Source organism: Protobothrops mucrosquamatus, unplaced genomic scaffold (assembly GCF_001527695.2).
Source record: "Protobothrops mucrosquamatus isolate PMUCROS unplaced genomic scaffold, P.Mucros_1.0 scaffold1108, whole genome shotgun sequence".
Taxonomy (NCBI): domain Eukaryota; kingdom Metazoa; phylum Chordata; class Lepidosauria; order Squamata; family Viperidae; genus Protobothrops; species Protobothrops mucrosquamatus.
Genome location: NW_015387328.1, coordinates 97453 through 117180, shown reverse-complemented (window position 1 = coordinate 117180; position 19728 = coordinate 97453). Strand labels below are relative to the sequence as shown.

Genomic DNA, 19728 nt, shown 5'->3' with positions numbered 1-19728 from the left:
CCAGCTGTGCCAAGAGCTTTGTGCGCACAGAACCTGCCTCTTTTTCCAGCTGTGCCAAGAGCTTTGTGTGCACAGAAACTGCCTCCTTTTCCAGATGTGCCAATGAGTTGTTATTTCTCTCCCTGTTTTTATGTCCTGGAGATGTCAGGGTTAAGCCTGGGTGTTCAAGTGGTGATGGAGATTAAACTTTGTCCCCAATGCCACCACGGCAAGCTTTTTTTTTCTCTCTCTCTTCCAGCTGCTGACTCTGCCAGGGCCGCCCCTTTTCTCCACCCCCACCCCCCCACCCCCCCAGGCTGAGCTGGGTATTTAAAAGTCTGCTGAGTAGAAGGGCTGACAGAACAAACTTCCCGGAGTCGGCAGAAAGGGAGGTGAAAGACCAGGAAAACTCGTCAGCGACTCGGTGGGTTCTTGTTTTGGATCTTTTTTTCTTTTCTTTTCAAAAAGCGTCATTGATTTTTTATTATTACATTTGATTAATTCTTAATGAACACGGTGTGGTCTGGGCTAATTTGTTTGATTAATAGCACAAGGGGGGACATCCTTAGTCTCTACCCCTTTTTTCCAGCCAGAGATAAAATAAATTCCACGTTTGAAAATATCCTGTATCTTCTTTCTCTTTGATCCTCATTGTTAAGTCTGTCCATTTCGGCGCAGTCCAATATCTTCTGGATTATCTTTTCGCCTAGTGGTGTTTCTTCCTTCTTCCAGTGCTGAGCAAATAACAATCCTTGCTGCTGTTAGTACATGCAATGTTAAATACGCACTTTGCTTATCAATTTTTTTTCTGGTATTATACCTAATAAGAAAAGTTTAGGTTTAAAAATCTACAGGTAGATGCAACGACTTGTTTTGGATCTTTGCAACTTTTTTTTCTGGGACGGTGGCCGGTTGCAAACTGGGTTAGAAACGGAAAACCAGGGAGATGGTGGGTCTGTTGGTGACGGCAATGCCAAAAACTTGGAGGAAACAAACAAGAGGTTGAGATTTCAAGGTGTTGCTTGGATGTTGAACTGGCAACGGGAATTTAACAGTGCAGTAATTTCCTTTCTGGGTTATAATAGAATAAGATAGAATAATAGAATAAAAAGAATACTGCTGAACTGTAACTGATCCTGGGTCTGGGGGTCTTAGGGTCCTGGGGGTGTGTGAAAAAGAAATCTCTCATTTCCCCTAAATTCACCTCCTAACCTGATGTGCCTCTCTCTCTTTTTTTCCCCCAAAGGATCGACCGATCACCATGAAGCTCTTTGCTCTCCTTTTCGCCGTGGGGCTCTTGAGTGGTAAGTAACCAAACTGGGACGTGCAATTCTACAAAACAGGGGAAACCAAGGAGTTGGGGGGGAGATAGAAAAATCAGTAAGCAGTCTGCTTCTCAACCCTCTTTTGATTCTCTTGAATATCGCTGGCATGTAGACGATGCCTCTCCTTCACGGAGGTGGAGCTTCCATGTACAGTGGCAATGTACCTCTGGATTCTCTACTGGGAGGGAGGGGACATTGTAGCCAGTGGTAAGCAAGGAATAAAACTTAGGGTCTCTGGGCAGACTGGGACGCCAGAAAGATGGACTGGCTGAACTCTTGGTTTGATCCAGAGAGACTGAGGTTTCCATAATACGTTAGACTGGCACTGATGGTGTTACCTAGTTGGGTCATGAAATGTCTGCAAGAAAACAGCCAAACTCAGAGAGCACCAAGGATCCTATAGTCCTCCTCCTCCACCACCACCTCCTCCTCCTCCTCCTCCTCCTCCTCCATGCCGCAAGCCCCACTCCTTTCTTGCACTGATGATGTTACCTAGTTGGGTCATGAAATGTCTGCAAGAAAACAACCAAGCTCAGAGAGAACCAAGGACCCTATAGTCCTCCTCCTCCTCCTCCTCCTCCTCCTCCTCCTCCCTTCTCCTTCACAAACCCCACTCCTTTCTAACACTGATAAGGTTACCTAGTTGGGTCATGAAACGTCTGCAAGAAAACAACCAGGCTCAGAGAGCACCAAGGACCCTATAGTCCTCCTCCTCCTCCTCCTCCTCCTCCTCCTGCTCCTCCTCCATGCTGCAAGCCCCACTCCTTTCTTGCACTGATGATGTTACCTAGCTGGGTCATGAAACGTCTGCAAGAAAACAGCCAAGCTCAGAGAGAACCAAGGAGCCCTTTTTTCAACCTTGAGTTACAAATATTCTCCTTTAATGGGGCTGAGTAGATTGTGGGAAGGCAATGAATGAGTGAATTGTGTATAGCAGGCCATCCTTTTTAATTAAAGATGGCGTTTAGGTATTCCTTGACTTACAGCCCTTCGTTCAAGTTACATCACTGAAAAAAAATGGTTTACAAGAGTCCTCGTACTGTAGCAACATCCCTGCAGTCACGTGATCGAAATCCGAACACTTGGCAACTGGCGTGTACTTACGACAGTTGCAGCATCCCAGGGTCACGTGATCACCACTTGTGACCTTCCCAGCTGGCTTCCGACAAGCCACATTAATGGGGGAAACAGGATTTGAGTCATGCTTGAACCCAGCCCTGCCTAAACGTGGCTTAAGAAGTAACTATTTCATCAAAGCTGAGTAAATTACACAGAACTGAATTAGTCTCCATTCCAGTCTGTTTCCTGCTTCCCGTCTAGCCTCTGGGACTCCCTGCCACAACACAGCTCTCCGAGAGGTGAGGGCATTCTGCATAACGACAGGAGGCCACTGTAATTAACCACAGGGGAAAAAAAAGAAGGAAGTTTTTTTTTCTGTCACGGCTTGCCTGCTGATGTAGTACAACCTTGACTGCTCAGTATATTTTGACTTTTATCCTACCTTGCAGATAAAGGAGGGGGGAGAGATAAAAAAGTAAGAAAAGGTTTGAAAAGGCCAACATGCTTGGGGGGGCATTGATTTAGGAGGAAGAGGAGGAAGAATTTCAGCCAAAGAGATGATCAGTTCCAATAAACAAGAATATTTGTAACTTAGGGTTGAAATGAGGGCTCCTTGGTGGTCTCTGAGCTTGGCTGGTTTTCATGCAGGTGTTTCTTTACCCAACTAGGTAACATCATCAGTGCTAGGACTACCTGGGCATTATGGGACCTGAAGTCCAGCATATCTGGAAGGCATCAGCTCAGGGAAGGATCAATGTATCTATGGCAACTGATAATCTGAAGGGTCCTTGGTGGTCTCTGAGCTTGACGGTTTTCATGCAGGTGTTTCTTTACCCAACTAGGTAACATCATCAGTGCTAGGACAAGCTGGGCATTATGGGACCTGAAGTCCAGCGTATCTGGAAGGAATCAGCTCAGGGAAGGATCAATGTATCTATGGCAATGGATAATCTGAGGGGTCCTTGGTGGTCTCTGAGCTTGCTTCTTTTCTTTCAAACGTTTCATTGCCCAACTAGGTATCATCAGTGCTAGAAGAGAATGGGGTTTAGGGGGAGGAGGGGGAGGACTGTGGGGTCTTTGCTGCGGTCTGAGCTTGGAGGTTTTCTTGCAGATGTTTCATTACCAAACTAGGTAACATCATCAGTGCTAGGACTAGCCCTCATGATGTTCCCTACGTGGGGTCATGAAACATCTGCAAGAAAACAGCCAAGCTTAGAGAGCACCAAGGACCCCTCAGTCCTCCTCCTCCTCCTCCTCCTCCTCCTCCTCCTCTCCTCAAACCCCACTCCCTTCTAGCACTGATATTGTTCCCTAGTTGGGTCATGAAACGTCTGCAAGAAAACAGCCAAGCTCAGAGACCACCAAGGACCCCTCAAGTTATCAGTTGCTATAGATGCAATGATTAACGCGAGCCTTCCTTCCCTGAGCCGATTCCTTCCGGATGTACTAGAGTTCAGGCCCCATAATGCCCAGCAAATGTGGCCACGATGGCTACGGGATTATGGGACCTGGTCCAGCGCATTCTAGAGGGCACCAGTTCAGGGAAGATGGTGGCATTTGTGGACAATCGTAGCCGGAGTACCAACAACACCTACTCAAGAACCTACTTTGAAGGGACAGATGACCAAGGGTGCTTTCCGATTGGCGGGTCCTGAGTTCGAAAGGTCCCCCTCCTCGAGACATCTGGGCTTAGTTTTTTTTTCTTCCTTTCTCATTTGCATGCAGCCTCCTGGGCCAATCCCTTCTTTCAAGATGAGCCAAAATCCAAATGGGAGGAAACGATGGACGTCTTTTGGGACTACGTCACCAAGGCTGGGAACATGGCCGATGACGTCACTGCCCAGATCAGGAGCTCGCAGCTCAGCCGGGAACTGGAGTGAGTGTTTTTCTTACTTTTTAATCCCGCCTTTCTTGTTTTTAGAAAGAACTCAAGGCAGCCAACAAAATTAACAATCCTTCCTCTGCCTAATTTTCCCCACAACAGCCCTGGGAGGTGGGTTGGGCTGAGAGGGAAAGGACTAGGCCAGGGGGTAGGCAACCTTGGCTCTTTTATGACTCGTGGACTTCAACTCCCAGAATTCCTGAGCCAGCCATGCTGAGGGGAAAGGGAGAGGTTTCCAAGCTGAACCATGCTGGCTCAGGAATTCTGGGAGTTGAAGTCCACCCATCTCTGAGTGGCCAAGGTTGAGAAATACAGGCCTAGGCCAGGGGGTAGGCAACCTTGGGTCTTTTATGACTGGTGGACTTCAACTCCCAGAATTCCTGAGCCAGCATGGCTCAGCATGGAAACCTCTCCCTTTCCCCTCAGCATGGCTGGCTCAGGAATTCTGGGAGTTGAAGTCCACCAGTCATAAAAGAGTCAAGGTTCCTCACCCCTGGACTAGACCAAAGTCACCCAACTGGCTTTTATACCTAAGGCAGGACTAGAACTCGCCAACTCCTGGTGATTGGCCCCAAATTCCCCAGACAGCTTGCATGTTTAAGGTGGGACTAGAACTCACCAACTCCTGGTGATTGGCCCAAAGTCACCCAGGCGGCTTCCACGTCTAGGATGGCACTAGAACTCATGGTCTCCTAATGATTGGCCCAAAGTCATCCAGCCAGCTTTCATGCTTAAGGCAGAACTAGAATTCCCTGTCTCCTAGTTTCTAGCCTGGTCCTTCACCATTAGGCCAAACTGGCTCTCCTAGACCAAACATGGATGGCTCTATGAATACGATGGACACGAGAAATTGACCACCGGCTTCTCTGTCTCCTTAGTGGCCTTATCACCGACACCATCGCTGAGGTGGACCTTTACACGGATGATCTGCGTTCCAAGTTTGGCCCCTATACTCAAGAACTTCAGGAGCGCCTGAAGACCGAAGTGGCCACCCTCACCGGGAAGTTGAGAAACGACATGGAGGAGACCAAGAGCAAGCTAATACAATATTGCCGCGATACCCGTTTGATGGTTGACCACAACGTGGACAACGTGAAGTCCCAGTTCAACCTGTTGGTGCGCAAGCTCAGGAAACGCCTCACCAAGGACGCCGAGGAACTGCGCCAGAAGCTGAGCACCTACGCCGGAGAGCTGCGAACCAACACCGACGAGAAAGTCAGCTCCATCCGTCAGAACCTGGAGCCCTACCTGTCCAGCATCCATGAGAAGGGGCAGCAGAGGATCCAGGCCCTGAAACAAGCCATCGGCGAGCAAGGCCAGATGGTCCACCAGCAGCTCCGCAGCCGCGTTCAGGAGCTCCAGAACCAGTTGCAGGAGAAACTTGAGGAGGTGAAAAGCAGCTTTAACCAGGCTGTGGAGAAACTCCGCCAGCTGGTCAACCCCATTTTGGAGGACATGAGCATCCAGGCCGAGACCGGGATGGAGGAGGTCAACCAGGAGCCGTGAGACGCAGCTGTCCTGCACCACCCGCAAAGCTCCTGCTTCGTCTCCTCGGAAACCAAGGGGAACCTCAAAGCTTTTGAGGTCTCTTGGTTGAGATGCCTCCTGACAGGCCAGCCATGTATTAACCGAACCTTCCCAACTGGCTGAGAGCTCTCCAGATGTGTGACATGACACCCTCCAGAATTGGGCTTGCAAGCCCACACATCTGGAGACTGTCAGATGGGGGGGGGGAAGACTGCACTAACCTCATGCCGCTTTGCACAAGGCCCATCGTCCCCTGAACGAGAGAGTCTGCCATTCAGCCTTCTTAACCTTCTCTCCCCTTTGCAGTCTTGTATTATTAACCCAAGTCCTGTGTTGCACTTGTGAATTCTTCCTAGAAAGATCCTGGAAGGATTTCTGATTCCCCCGTTCCCCTTCCCATGGTAACATCCCACATTCCAAATGTTTCATCACCATTCCTCAGCTTTACTGGTGTTTTGATCTGTAACAATAAAATGTACTTTGGATATGAATTTCTCCTGGTCACGGGCCGTTCTTTCTTCCTGGGATGGTATAGACCTCAAACTAGAGACACTTTTGCAGAGGGGAAATAAATATTTAGCAGTAGGGTATTTTCATATATATATAAGCATCCTTTCCATCTTTACAACCTGTAGGAAAAACCTTGGCTGAAAACTGCAAGGGCTGCAGAGTCAGACAAGAATGAATGGAAGAATTACAGACACACAAAGTGAAATTTAAAGAAAGGGGTGGGGGGAAGGAAAGAAAAAAGTGAAGAGAGATAGAAAAAGAAAAGTCTGTGAGAAGAAGTCCAAAAGAAATAAAAAAGGGCATATAAAGAAACGATTTCTAATATTTACAGCAGTTGCAAGCAAGCATATACTCACCCCTCCCTCTTTAAAATTTTAAAATATCTTTCCCTTCTTCCCATGTTCAAACCTTTTTGATCAGCATCTCCATAAATTACCAGATCAAAATAACCTGTTATTGTAATGTTTTGCCCTGCTAACAGACGCCCCAGAAGAAGTATTTTATAGGCAAAACTTTTTGGAGGTAAAACCACAAAACTTGTATCTATATTGCCTTATTGAAGGGTGATGCTAGTCCAGTTACATTGATCTTACTTTTTAAAAGTTTGGCCTTCATTTAAAAAAGAGAGAATCTAGCCATATGTTCTGACCCACATTTGTGTATATCACACACATCTGGAACAGAGTGTTTTAAAAAAACACCTACAAAAAGCTCAGTGTTTTGTTTTTTTGGGGCTACCTCTTTTTGATTTAGTTCCGAATGATGAGCCCCAGATAATAAAATAAGGGCTACATGCCAAGCATGTCTTTAGCCATCCAAAATGTGATTTTATTTTATCTTCTGTTTGAGTGTGTTTGGCAAAACCAGCCTTTCAAAGGCTCAGCACAAATTTCCCAAGGAGATTGCACTTTTCAGACAAATTTCTCAACATTGCTAGGGAACAGGACATCAAACCTGTTTTAAACTGATGTAAAATTGCAAAATAGGTGTGTTTTAAGGGAGGAGCGGGCACAAGCCAGATTGTTAAAAATAGGTTGGTGGGAAAAAAATAAGGTTTGCTTTAGATATTTTTTTTTGCTGTTTTAATTTACATATTTGACTGGAGAAAGAGCGATCCATTGGGGGACGGGTGTATCGAAACAAGGTGCAAATGATAGTTGCCGTTGTGTAATGGAAGACCTGTTTCTGTTTAGCAGCCTTGCACACATGACACACCTAAAAAAGGAACAGGGGTTTGATTGGTTTCATCTTGATTTGTTCAACCCTCCCTAGGTGAGTAGATACAAGAGTAACAGCATCTGGTATGTTTTATTATCATTTTAATTAATGTCTCTTGAATAACCAAATAGGTGCAGAATCAAATAAGTGCAGAGTTGTAAAGAAGTGACTGGATTAAGCCCTGTGGTGGTTTACTTGCTTGGGCATCAGAATGTCGTCAAAACCCAGCCTCTGTGATTTGTAAATCATGGTTTATGGCTTAAAAAGTTATCAATCAAGCCAGCCCATTATGGCTGCTTCAACTGATCCTGGCTTCATGCTACGTGTGCATCCAACTGAACAGAAAGGAAGGACTTTCTCGCAAAGAGAGGCAGGGATGGCAAAGAGATACACAAAAAAAAATCTCCTTCCAGAGTTTTTCAGATGTGTGGACTTCAATACCAGGAATTCCTCAGCCAGTTGAAATCCACAGATGCTGGCTAAGGAATTCTGGGGGTTGAAGCCCACAGATGATAGCTAAGAAATTCTGGGAGTTGAAGTCCACAGATGCTGGCTAGGGAATTCTGGGGGTTGAAGTCCACAGATGCTGGCTAGGGAATTCTGGGGGTTGAAGTCCACAGATGCTGGCTAGGGAATTCTGGGGGTTGAAGTCCACAGATGCTGGCTAGGGAATTCTGGGGGTTGAAGTCCACAGATGACAGGTAAGAAATTCTGGGAGTTGAAGTCCACAGATGCTGGCTAGGGAATTCTGGGGGTTGAAGTCCACAGACACTATCTAGGGAATTCTGGGAGTTGAAGTCCACAGATGAGAGGTAAGAAATTCTGGGAGTTGAAGTCCACAGATGCTGGCTAGGGAATTCTGGGAGTTAAGGTCCACAGATGCTGGCTAAGGAATTCTGGGGGTTGAAGCCCACAGATGATAGCTAAGAAATTCTGGGAGTTGAAGTCCACAGATGAGAGCTAAGGAATTCTGGGAGTTGAAGTCCACAGATTCTGGTTGTGGAATGCCGAGAGCTGAAGACCAAAGATGGTGGCTAGAGAATTCTGGGAATTGAAGTTCACACATTTTAAAGTTGCCGAAGTTAAGAAACACCACTCTAAACAGAAGGGAGGAAAGAGGGGGTGGGAAATGAAATCTTCAGCATCCTGTCTGCCAGTTCAAATTGGTTATTTTTCCATCTTATTCCATGGATGAGTCAAGGTTGTGTGGATCCTTGTTCAAGTCCAGGCAAAACCTTTCTTCTACTCTTCCTCTCTTTTCCCACAAGATGTCTAGCTGGCCACAACTGTCTTCTCACTTTCAGCAACCACAACGCTGAGCAACCTTGAAACGTTCTCCACACCCAGAGGACGCCTCAAAGTATTTGATCCAAGCACTGAGCCAGGATGCAGCCCCCGTTTTGTAGCTTTCAGCGCTTATTGGACTACAATTCCCAACAACAAACAAACAAACTAATGGACATGATGGCTTAGCGTGTCTCCTGAACCAGATCGAGGGCTGAGTTCGCAGCCGAAAACATGATTCTAACTTTGGCTTAGCCTGTCATACAGATTCGCTCCAAAAGTTTTACGATTTGTGCCTTAGCATGTTCAGTGACTCTAATCATGGTTTATCTGGTGAACAGTGGTTCAGCCAACTGTACTGAGGTGGTGGAAGAGATCCGGAAGGAATGCAGGACCCAATCCCACAAATGCAAAAATTCCTTTAAAAAAAAAAAAACCACTGCAGAAACAGCTGAGACAACACCTACTCTTTTTGCAAAACAACTCTATCTTTGTTTTGGGTTTGACTCCAGTACACATGATTTCTTTGCGCATGGGGCTGGAAAACCTTTTGGGAGTTGGCCCACAGGATGGAAACAAGATCAAACAAGATGCAGAATAAACAGTTCACATGCCGGGTGAATGAATGTCGTATACAATTTCACAGAAAGGAAGAGAGCCGCATTTCAAATGCTAATTTAGCCAACGTTGCTTTGTAACTCATACATAAACCCAAACCTTTAGCAGCCTTCAAAACTGACCCTGGATTTTTGCGGTGCACTTTGCCAATTAAAAACTGGGGATTCTGGGAGAAGAGCAAAAGGCATATCTTGAACAAAACAATGTCGGAAATCCATTGTACAGATAGTCCTCTATTTACAACTGCTTGTTTAGTAACCATTCGAAGTTGAAACAAATAACTTATGACCGCTTTTCACACAACCTCTGCAGTATCCCCACAATCACGTGATCAAAATTTAGACGCTTGCTAATTATCTCATAGTTACGACATTTGCTGCGTCCTGGGTTCATGAGATCCCCTTCTGAGACCTTTTGACAAGCAAATTTGATGGGGAAGCCAGATTCATTTAACAACCATGCTGCTAACTTAAGAACTGCAGTGATTCATTTAGCAACGGTGGCGAGAAAGCTTGTAAAATGGGGCAAAACTCACTTAACTGTCTCACTTAGCAGTGGAAATAAGCTGGTCGTTAAGTTGAGGACTATCCGGCCCTAAAACAGCTGACATTACAAAAATCCATGTTTAAGCTGAAATGCTTAAATCTGGATAAAGGAACCACTTAAATGTGAATATCGGCTTTAAACCATCAATCAGAGTCTGAGGAATTTGCAGAAACAAAAGGCTGAGAGCAACATGAGTGGAACTAAAGTGGGCAAGGACTGGAAATTAGTATATTGCTTGTTACCATCCACTGATGTCAACTTTTATTGATCATGTAGATCAGCGTTTCTCAATGTTGGCCACTTTAAGATAGGTGGACTTCAACTCCCAGAATCCCCCAGTCAGGCTTGCTCAGGGGTAGGCAACTTTGGCTCTTTTATGACTCATAGACTTCAACTCCCAGAATCCCCCAGTCAGGCTTGCTCAGGGGTAGGCAACTTTGGCTCTTTTATGACTCATAGACTTCAACTCCCAGAATCCCCCAGTCAGGCTTGCTCAGGGGTAGGCAACCTTGGCTCTTTTATGACTTGTGGACTTCAACTCCCAGAATTCCTGAGCCAGCCATGCTGAGGGGAAAGGGAGAGGTTTCCAAGCTGAGCCATGCTGGCTCAGGAATTCTGGGAATTGAAGTCCACAAATCATAAAAGAGCCAAGGTTGCCTACCCCTGGGCTTGCTGGTTGGGGAATTCTGGGAGTTGAAGTCCACAAGTCTTAAGGTGGCCAAAGATGGACCCCCTTGTTCTAAGCCAAGGAGCAGGGCTCTGGTGGAGCTGAGTGCAGAGTCCTAGGAAAGTGTGAGTATTCTCACAGGGCAAAACAACACTCTTGTGTTATTGGCTCTTGAGTTGGGGCTTTGTTCCCAGAGCAAAGGGGGTCCCTCAGAGATGGACTGACCTTTTTCTGTGCCAGCTGAGCTGCGGGTCTTTTCTAAGGCTGGTTCATTGCCGGAAAGTGACTGATGCGGCCTTTTCTGGGGAGTTTTGTTTTGCTAGATTTTTCTTTTTCTTTTATGATCAGTGATTCAGCTTGTACTGCAGGATGAGTGGAGTGGGAGAAATGGGATAAAAAGTTTCACAACAGAAACAGACAGCTGTGGAGCCAGACTGGGCTGGGTGAGGTGGATGGATAATGTAGACAGAGAAAAAAAAATATATTTGGAGACAACTAGGAAGAAATCTGATAATCTGTTTAATGTATGTAGTTTACTCATCTGATTTACCTACGTGTTGTTGTTGTTCTTTCTTTCTTTCTTTCTTTCTTTCTTTCTTTCTTTCTTTCTTTCTTTCTTTCTCTTTCTCTCTCTCTCTCTCTCTCTCTCTCTATCTATCTATCTATCTATCATCTATCTATCTATCTACCTATCTATCATCTTTTACTTATCATCTATCCATCCTCCATCCACTCATTCATCTACTCATTTATCCATCCATCCATCCACTCATTCATCTACTCATTTATCCATCCATCCACCTATCATATCTATCTATCTATCTATCTATCTATCTATCTATCTATCTATCTATCTATCTATCTATCTATCTATCTATCTATCTATCTATCTATCTATCCCTGTTTCTCTATATATATCTTTCTATTACCCCCCTCCTCTCTCTTGTGCTCTTCCTGGTTAAATCTAACCAGGTATTTTTCCTGGCTAAATTGTATAAGTTTCTAGTGGAAGGGGATGAAGCATGAAACCCAGCCTAAATTGGAATGCAGTTTAGTTTAGCAAAGACTTTTAGTGCTTTATAACTTGTGCTTAAGCTTAAAATCTGAAAGCCGATTTCTATCACATTCCTTTTACTGTGGAAAATTTCTTTCTTTGTTTTCTTTCAAGAAGAGAAAGAAAGTAAGTTTCCACAGAGGGAGGGAGGGAGGAAGGAAGGAAGGAAGGAAGGAAGGAAGGAAAGAAAGAAAGAAAGAAAGAAAGAAAGAGAGGGAGGGAGGGAGGAAGAAAGAAAGAAAGAAAGAAAAAGAAAAGAAGGAAGGAAGGAAGAAGGAAAGGAAAGAAGGAAGGAAGAAGAAAAAAAGAAAGAAAGAAAGAAGAAAGTAGAAAGAAGAAAGAAAAAAGAAAAAAAGAAAGAAGAAAGAAGAAAGTAGAAAGAAGAAAGAAAAAAGAAAAAAAGAAAGAAGAAAGAAGAAAAAAGAAAGAAAAAAGATCCACACTGCAAAGAAAGAAAAAGATCCACAACGCAAGGAGTTGTGGGAGGAAAAAGCAGAATTTCTCAGGGAGAACAAAGGATTTCTTAACCGAGCCTGTTTATCTGGCAGCCCTTCAGATAAAATAAATCCTGCAGGATCCCTCCAGCGATGAGGTTACCAGCGTTCAACCTCGGCCAGTGGAAAGGAGAAGTAAAGGAGGCCAAGATCTCGGCACAAACCCTTCGCAATGAACGCAAATAAACTCCCTGGAACACCTCCTTTCCCAACGTGTGTGTGTGTATGTGTGTATGTGTGTGTGTATGTCTGTGTGGCCGGGGCACAATCCGAGGAGAAAAGGCGCATTGTGGGATCGGACAGTTTGTTCCCGTGGAGTTTCGTGAGCAGGAAACTCAAGGCCTGCCATTCAATGTGCAGTCATTGCGCAACGCTTGTGAAAAAACCGGGGCACCAGCGATTCCCACGCGGGGCCAACATTCAGCATTTCCCAGGAATGGCCAACGCCTTTCCTCGTCTGCAACAAATCAGAGGAAGCTCCCGATTCTAATTCTGCACCCTGGAACCCACACGACGAGGTCCTTCGCTCCAAGCAAGTACAGATAGTCTCGACTTACAACAATCCGTTTAGCAACCATTCAAAGTTACAATGACACTGAGGTTGCCTACCCCTGAACTAGGCTTATAGTCAATGCTCACATTTTAGGGTGCTACGAATTTCTTGGGTGGAGCTCTAAGTCTGCTCCAACTACAGCACCCATCATTCACTCCAAAATACTCCAATGACCTTGGAATAAGAGTCCAGCTCTTTTTCTATGGCTTCTTGACTTTTTGGATCCCTCTGTAGACCGCCTAAAGTCTAATAAGTGAGGGGGTCTCCAACCTTGGCAACTTTACGACTTGTGGACTTCAACTCCCAGAATTCCTCAGCCAGCCATGCATGGCTGGCTGAGGAATTCTGGGAGTTGAAGTCCACAAGTCGTAAAGTTGCCAAGGTTGGAGACCCCTGTAATGAGTCATCATCATCATCATCATCATCATCATCATCATCATCATCATCATCATCATCATCATCATCATCATCATTATTATTATTATTATTATTACTCTTATGAATTAGTCGAGTCCCATGGGTCGTGCTTATTATACTGCCCAAAACAAGGACCTCAGGAGGAAAGTGAGAAGCTGAAAGAGGAGCAGGAATCCAATTTATGCTGGAAGCTTTTTAAACATGCTGAATTCTCATGACATCAGGAACTGAAACAGGTTGGTACAAGTGTGGAAATACTAGGTCTTTGGCAACACTCATCAAACCTGATGGGATACTTCAACATATTTAATTGAATAGTTTCTCCTTGTTAAGCAGAGTTCTTACTTTCTGCAACTAGGTTTTGCTTCCTCGGAAAATCATGTAGGTGGTGAGATCCTTTTCTCCTCCTCCTCTCTTTTATCCCTTTTTTCTCTGTTCTCTTTTTCCTTTTGTTTTCTCCTTCTCTTTCTCCTTCTTCTTCTGCTCCTTCTCCTTCTCCCTTCCCCCTTTCTGCTTCCCCCTTCTCCATTTCCCTTTCCTCTCCTTCCTTTTCTCTTTTCTTCCTTCCTTCCTTCTCTCTTTTCTCCCTTCTTTCCTTCCTTCCTTTTCTCTTTTCTCCCTTCCTCCCTTTTTCCCTTCCTTCCTTTTCTCTTTTCTTCCTTCCTTCCTTTTCTCTTTTCTCCCTTCTTTCCTTCCTTTTCCTTTTCTCTTTCCTTCCTTCCTTCCTTCCTTCCTTCCTCTCTTTTCTCCCTTCTTTCCTTCCTTCTTTTCTCTTTTCTCTTTCCTTCCTTCCTTCCTTCCTTTTCTCTTCTTTCCTTCCTTTTTCTTTTTTCTTTTCTCTTTTCTTCCTCCCTCCCTTTTTCCTCCCTTCCTTCCTTCCTTCCTTCCTTCCTTTTCTCTTTTCTCCCTCCCTCCTTTTCCTTCCTTCCTTCCTTCCTTCCTTCCTTCCTTCCTTCCTTCCTTCCTTCCTTCCCTCCCTCCTTCCTTCCTTCCTTCCTTCCTTTTTCTCTTATCTCCTTTCCTTCCTACATTCCTTCCTTCCTATTTCTGAACCTTGGCCACTTTGAAATGGGTGGACATCAACTCCCAGAATTCCCCAGCCAGCCAATTCTGGGAGTTGAAGTCCATCCATCTTAAAGAGGCCAAGTTTGAAAAAAAACACTACTTTATAAGTGTATCCAATGGGAAAATGTTCCGCTTTATCAAACAGAGAGGTTTTTCATTGCTCCACTAAGGCCCCCTTTCAAAAAAAAAGAGAGAAGCTGGTGATACAAAGTTTTGAAATCAGGGTTTTTGGCGGTCAAAATGCCTCTTGAACCCCTTCCAAGATACTCAGCATGCAGAAGCTCACAGCTTTTACTCGATGCTAACAATAGCCTCCTACTTTACTTTCTCCCAGTTCCCACTTCCCAGTTCTTGGCATAGTTAAGTGGGCTCGGGGATGCATTGCTAATGAATCAGCCCGTCTGTCTTTCCAACGTTTTTGTGAAAACACTTGATCATGAACTAAATGGTATTAAACAAAAAGGAAAAATTAAAGCAAAACAGCCCTGGGTATGCTTGTGTTTGGGGCCATGAGAGAACCCAAAAGCATCTGCTTGTTTTAATATATCAAAAGTTAAAAAAAATCTGCTTGCTTTTCTAGACATCTCAAAATAACCAACTGGCAACCTGGCTGGTATATATAGCGGGCATCTTTGGGATATCAAGATGTTTTATATATTTTTTTTATAATTTATACTTTTTCTTATAATTCAGATTATTCTGTTTGGAAGTTTAGAGCCTGTTTTCAGCCAGATTGGACCCACCAAAATGTAAAAATAAGGCATCTCTTTCTTATGATTCACAGTCTATTTTTTTTTATTTCTAACAATGGTCAAACTTTCCTATCCCATCGCTTAAAAATCTTTGAAAGGTGGGTGACTTTCACTGACAGATCAAGTGGGAATTTTCACCTTCTCCCTGTTGGAAAGGTGGTCCACCTGCGAACAACTGGGGAAATATTATTTCTCCTTTCCTGTTTTTATTCCTTCTTCCTTCCCCCCCCTCCCGCTTCTTTTCCTGCATCGGACAGTCGCACAGGGAGAAGAAACTGGATGGCACACATAAGGAAAGAGAGAGAGAGAAAAAAATCAGAATCCATCTCTGGCTGAGATTTCATTTCCTGCAGAAATGAAGCAATCTAATTTGCAGGGAGGAGATTAAAAAACATCGGCTCAGGTTTTATCCATGTGCCGGAGGCTGATGACGGAGGCTGGAGGCAGGTTTATAGGGAGCAAAAAACCGGACGGTCCTGCAGAATCCAGCCAGGAATAGTGTCTCCACTCACAGCTACAAGTAAGTAAAGAGCAACGAAGAGGGTTGGGAAGACTTAAAACCAACTTTGATTAATATGGATAGAGAGAAGAATGTTCCCATCAAATCATTCAGCTCAAAAAAAACCACTTGATTTCTTTTTCATTTTAAAATAACTAGATGTTTTTGGCTTATTAATGCAAACAAAAAATTGGCATGGGGCATTTATGGAAAATGTGTTATGGGGGTGATCGTAATTAGGATGAAGGCTTTCGTTTTTTGACAGTAGCAGTATCAGTTGCTCAGAAATGTAAAAACAGATTTTCCAATTTTGCTGCGTTTCGTCTTGGGGAAATTCTTCTCTTGGGTTTGACAACTGGGATTTCTTGCGTTGTCAATTTTTTTTAAAATTAGTGAAATAGAACAACCCCCTCTCCTAAAATGTAATGAATTTGAATATTAAAACTTAATTTTAAATTAAATAGAAAATTTAACTCTTCTGTATATATATTTTTTTGCTTCAGCAAAATATGTTTTGTTAACAAATTAGATTTAAATTAAAATTTAATTTAAATCTAATTTGTTATCAAAATATGTTCTGCTGATGAGGTAAAAATCTACAGAGACGTGATTAAAGTGACTTTCCTTTTGAAGAGACTGAATTATATCCACGAAAATATTAATAGGGAACTGGTTCAATCCTTTAATGTATTACTTAATCTGGACCATCTGGACCATCTGTGGCTCCATCGTCCTGTTTTGATGAGACAAAGCCATTTTCAAAATCAATAAAGAATACCTTTTATTTATTTATTCTATGTATTTATCATATTTAAGAACTGCCCATCACCTTTCGTAGAGGGAATCTACTATTTACTATAGTAAAACAGTTAAAAACAAGAGTAAGATTATCAAAATTAAAAAAACATTTCTGGAACCCAAAAAAGAAGGGGTCAGCTTATCCTCCAAAGCACCTGAAGGCAGGACAAGAAGCAATGGATGGAAACTCATCAAGGAGAGAAGCAACCTAGAACTAAGGAGGAAATTTCCTGACAGTGAGAACAATTAATCAGTGGAACAACCTGCCTCCAGAAGTTGTGAATGCTTCAACACTGGAGGTTTTTCAAGAAGAAAAGCTGTGTTAGAAGATTATTCGCCATATATAGCAGGCATACCTGGTGTGGGACTTTCAGATGTTTGGGACTTCAGTTCCCAGAATGATTTTGGTTGCAAACCTAAAATGAAATTGCAGCCATTAATTGATCTGTCTAATAAGAGGAGCATATGAACCTGGGGAGTGTTATTTTCTGCCTGTCCATCAATTATTCTATTCTATTCTATTCTATTCTATTCTATTCTATTCTATTCTGTTCTGTTCTGTTCTGTTCTGTTCTGTTCTGTTCTGTTCTATTCTATTATTATTCTATTCTATTATTCTATTCTATTCTATTCTATTCTATTCTATTCTATTCTATTCTATTTTACTCTACTCTACTCTACTCTACTCTACTCTACTCTGCTCTACTCTATTCTATTCTATTTTTATTTTATTTTTTTCTCCACAGGAGGTGCAACCATGAAACTGGTCTTGGCTGTTGCGGTCCTCCTGATAACTTTGTCTGCGGTAGTGACAGGTAAGACCTGGGGAAGGAGAGGATTGCTTTCACTGGGGGGAGAAAAAAAGGCCCCTTCCCCTCCAGAGTGATGGATTGCTGGCAAGGAACTCTGGGAGATGTAGTCCAACACTTCTGGAAGTCTGATATTAAACCCCGGGAGGGGGGCATTGGATAGTATGTTAGTTTTCTTGCAAGACGCTAGTTCTTTTAATATTTCCCTGATATTTTTTCTCTCTCTCACTGGGAAATGTGACAGATCCAGAATTCTTGCTGTTGCTAAGAGCGCAGAGTTCCTGCTGGGAAGAGAGAGCCTAGAACAGGATATTGTATTTTCCCAAGCCTCCTTTTCATCTCCTTTTTTTCTTAAGTTTCTATAGGTTTTTTAAAAAAAAATCTTTGTAAAGTTATTTTCAATTATATATATTTAGCTTGACTTACAATCATTCATTTAGCAACTGTTGTAGATTACAATGGCACTGAAATATGGATAGAGATAGATAGATAGATAGATAGATAGATAGATAGATAGATAGATAGATAGATAGATAGATAGATAGATAGATATAGAGATAGAGATAGATACAGATAGTCAGAGGCAGGCAGATGATAGATTATTGATAGGTGAGATAGATAGACAGACAGACAGACAGACAGACAGACAGACAGACAGATAGAGTAGATAGATAGATAGATAGATAGATAGATAGATAGATAGATAGATAGATAGATAGGCAGATGATAGATGATAGATACATTAGATAGATAGATAGATAGATAGATAGATAGATAGATAGATAGATAGATAGATAGATGATAGATGGACAGATAGATAGATAGATAAATAACGTACATGATGCAAAAAATGTTTGCACGCCAACCCAAAATATCCATTGTTCGTTCTACGTTCTGAGTGTATTGAACCCTGTGTCAATTTCTCAACACATAGCTGGATTCACACAACATGCCAGACTAGGCTAAACACAATTGGGTAGTTTGCAACCCAGTGTTTTGTGAGGCATCAAGCATGGTCCCAACATGTTCTGTGAACCAGGTTATCCCATTAAGCCCTATCATGGTTTATTTGTTTGGGCATAGTGCCTGTTATATGAACTCAACATTAAGTGTGGGTTTAGTGTTGAGTGTAAGGAAGTAACATGCTTCTGTTTTCAATTTATTAATCCCAAGACTCCAATGAAGACGGTGGGAAAGAACCCACCCTAGCCCAAAAGTTTGAGAAGTTTCAGAAGGAGGTCCAGACTTTTGTTGACAACCTTGGCGAGAAGGCCAAAACGGCTCTTCATGAATTCCAAAACAGCGAATTTAGCAACAAAACCAGGTGAATGTTTTTAGCTCACATTCTTCCAACTGTGACTAGTAGGAGGGAAGTAGGATGGGGTGAGGGGGCTTGGTTCAGCCATCTTGGCTGAGAATTCAAAGAGTTGAAGAAGAAGACGTTGGATTCTCCAGAAGAACCCAACATCTGGAGAACATCAGCCAAAAGAAGCCCATCTTAATATTTAGCATGAAATTTCTCCTTCGTAAATCTGGAGATAGTTCCCCAGAGCGTATTTTTACTCTGTTTCCATGTCCTGGTTTTTCATAATTCAATTTTGCAAGTTTTTCTGCAGTTGTCCTCACTTCTGTCAATTTTGAAACCCTGGAGCCACCCAATTCTTATCCTCTACTAATTAATCCTTGATCTGTTCCTGCCTCTGCCAGCTATAAATACTCCACTCCTGTCCCATAATAGAAGTAAAATTAATAATTAAATTCTTCCTTCCCGCCCATATTGTTAAGGAAGCCACAATGACCTCCCAAGGGTTGCCACATCATTGTGCAAGCAGCGTGAATTATGCCTCGTGGACCAATCCATCCATGATGCATAGGAGAAGCAGTAGGTGGTTTCCATCCATTAGCATAATGAGGTCATGAAGCATGTGACATCCTCTGAGCCTCCCTGCCCAATTTGCAAGAACCCATGACTTACACGTTGGTGTAGATGCCCGATTTGTTGTAAAAAAAAAAATTCCAAGCAATTGATATGGTGGGAAGCTCCCTGCCTGTAAAGCCACCATTCCTTCGTGGAACGGGACATTCTCTGTGATCTCAGTGAGGAAACTCTTTCCATAGTTTGTATAACCATTAATTGGGGGAAACGAAGGGGCTGGTTTTAAATGCATTTATTCTTCCTTTTGATTTAGTATGGCTGTCCAAACAGTTAAGACAACCACAAAACGCCACTGTCAATAGCCATCCATGACCAGCTTAAGGACCTCTGGGTTGAAAGGACAGTATAGTCCTCGACTTACAAGCTTATAATTGGCTAGGATTAAAAATTTCCCTGCGGTTTTGCTTTCTGGAACCGAAGCTTGTTTCTTCCATTAACCAGAAAGTGACAGATCTTTCAGGCACTGAAAGCCGAAAAGGGAATCAGGCACCAAGACTAGCAGAACAAATCAGAGGAGCCTGGCAGATGCAGCAGCAGCCACCACTAGATGGCGCCACAGAGCAGCTGAGACAGTTCCATTGAGAAGTTCCTATGGGGAAGAAGGAACCCAGGAAAAGATTTTATTATTTTATTTTATTTTATTTTATTTTATTATTTTATTTTATTTTATTATTTTATTATTTTATTTTATTTTATTTTATTATTTATTTTATTTTATTTTATTTTATTTTATTTT

At 43.0% G+C, this 19728-nt stretch overlaps 2 protein-coding genes across 2 annotated transcripts in view; both read left to right on the top strand.

The window, feature by feature from the left end:
- The first annotated feature begins 341 nt into the window (after positions 1-341).
- LOC107291289 (apolipoprotein E) lies at positions 342-6263 on the top strand. Its single transcript, XM_015820279.1, has 4 exons — positions 342-403; positions 1226-1283; positions 4089-4239; positions 5124-6263. Exons 2-4 carry the CDS (start codon positions 1241-1243, stop codon positions 5749-5751), a joined length of 822 nt encoding a protein of 273 aa, XP_015675765.1. The 5' UTR covers positions 342-403; positions 1226-1240; the 3' UTR covers positions 5752-6263.
- Positions 6264-15298: 9035 nt separating this feature from the next.
- Positions 15299-19728, top strand: part of LOC107291288 (apolipoprotein C-I) — a 6132-nt gene continuing 1702 nt past the window's right edge. The window contains exons 1-3 of the mRNA XM_015820278.1: positions 15299-15470; positions 16994-17062; positions 18230-18380. Coding sequence (XP_015675764.1) covers positions 17005-17062; positions 18230-18380 — 209 coding nt within the window. The 5' untranslated portion in view covers positions 15299-15470; positions 16994-17004. The remainder of the gene's footprint in view (positions 15471-16993; positions 17063-18229; positions 18381-19728) is intronic.

Bases quoted from the DNA above. Each gene is read 5' to 3' on its own strand.
- LOC107291289 (XM_015820279.1), top strand. From the start codon at position 1,241: ATGAAGCTCTTTGCTCTCCTTTTCGCCGTGGGGCTCTTGAGTG. The intron at 1,284-4,088 runs GTAAGTAACCAA...ATTTGCATGCAG, and splicing joins CGCCGTGGGGCTCTTGAGTG to CCTCCTGGGCCAATCCCTTC. The intron at 4,240-5,123 runs GTGAGTGTTTTT...CTGTCTCCTTAG, and splicing joins CAGCTCAGCCGGGAACTGGA to TGGCCTTATCACCGACACCA.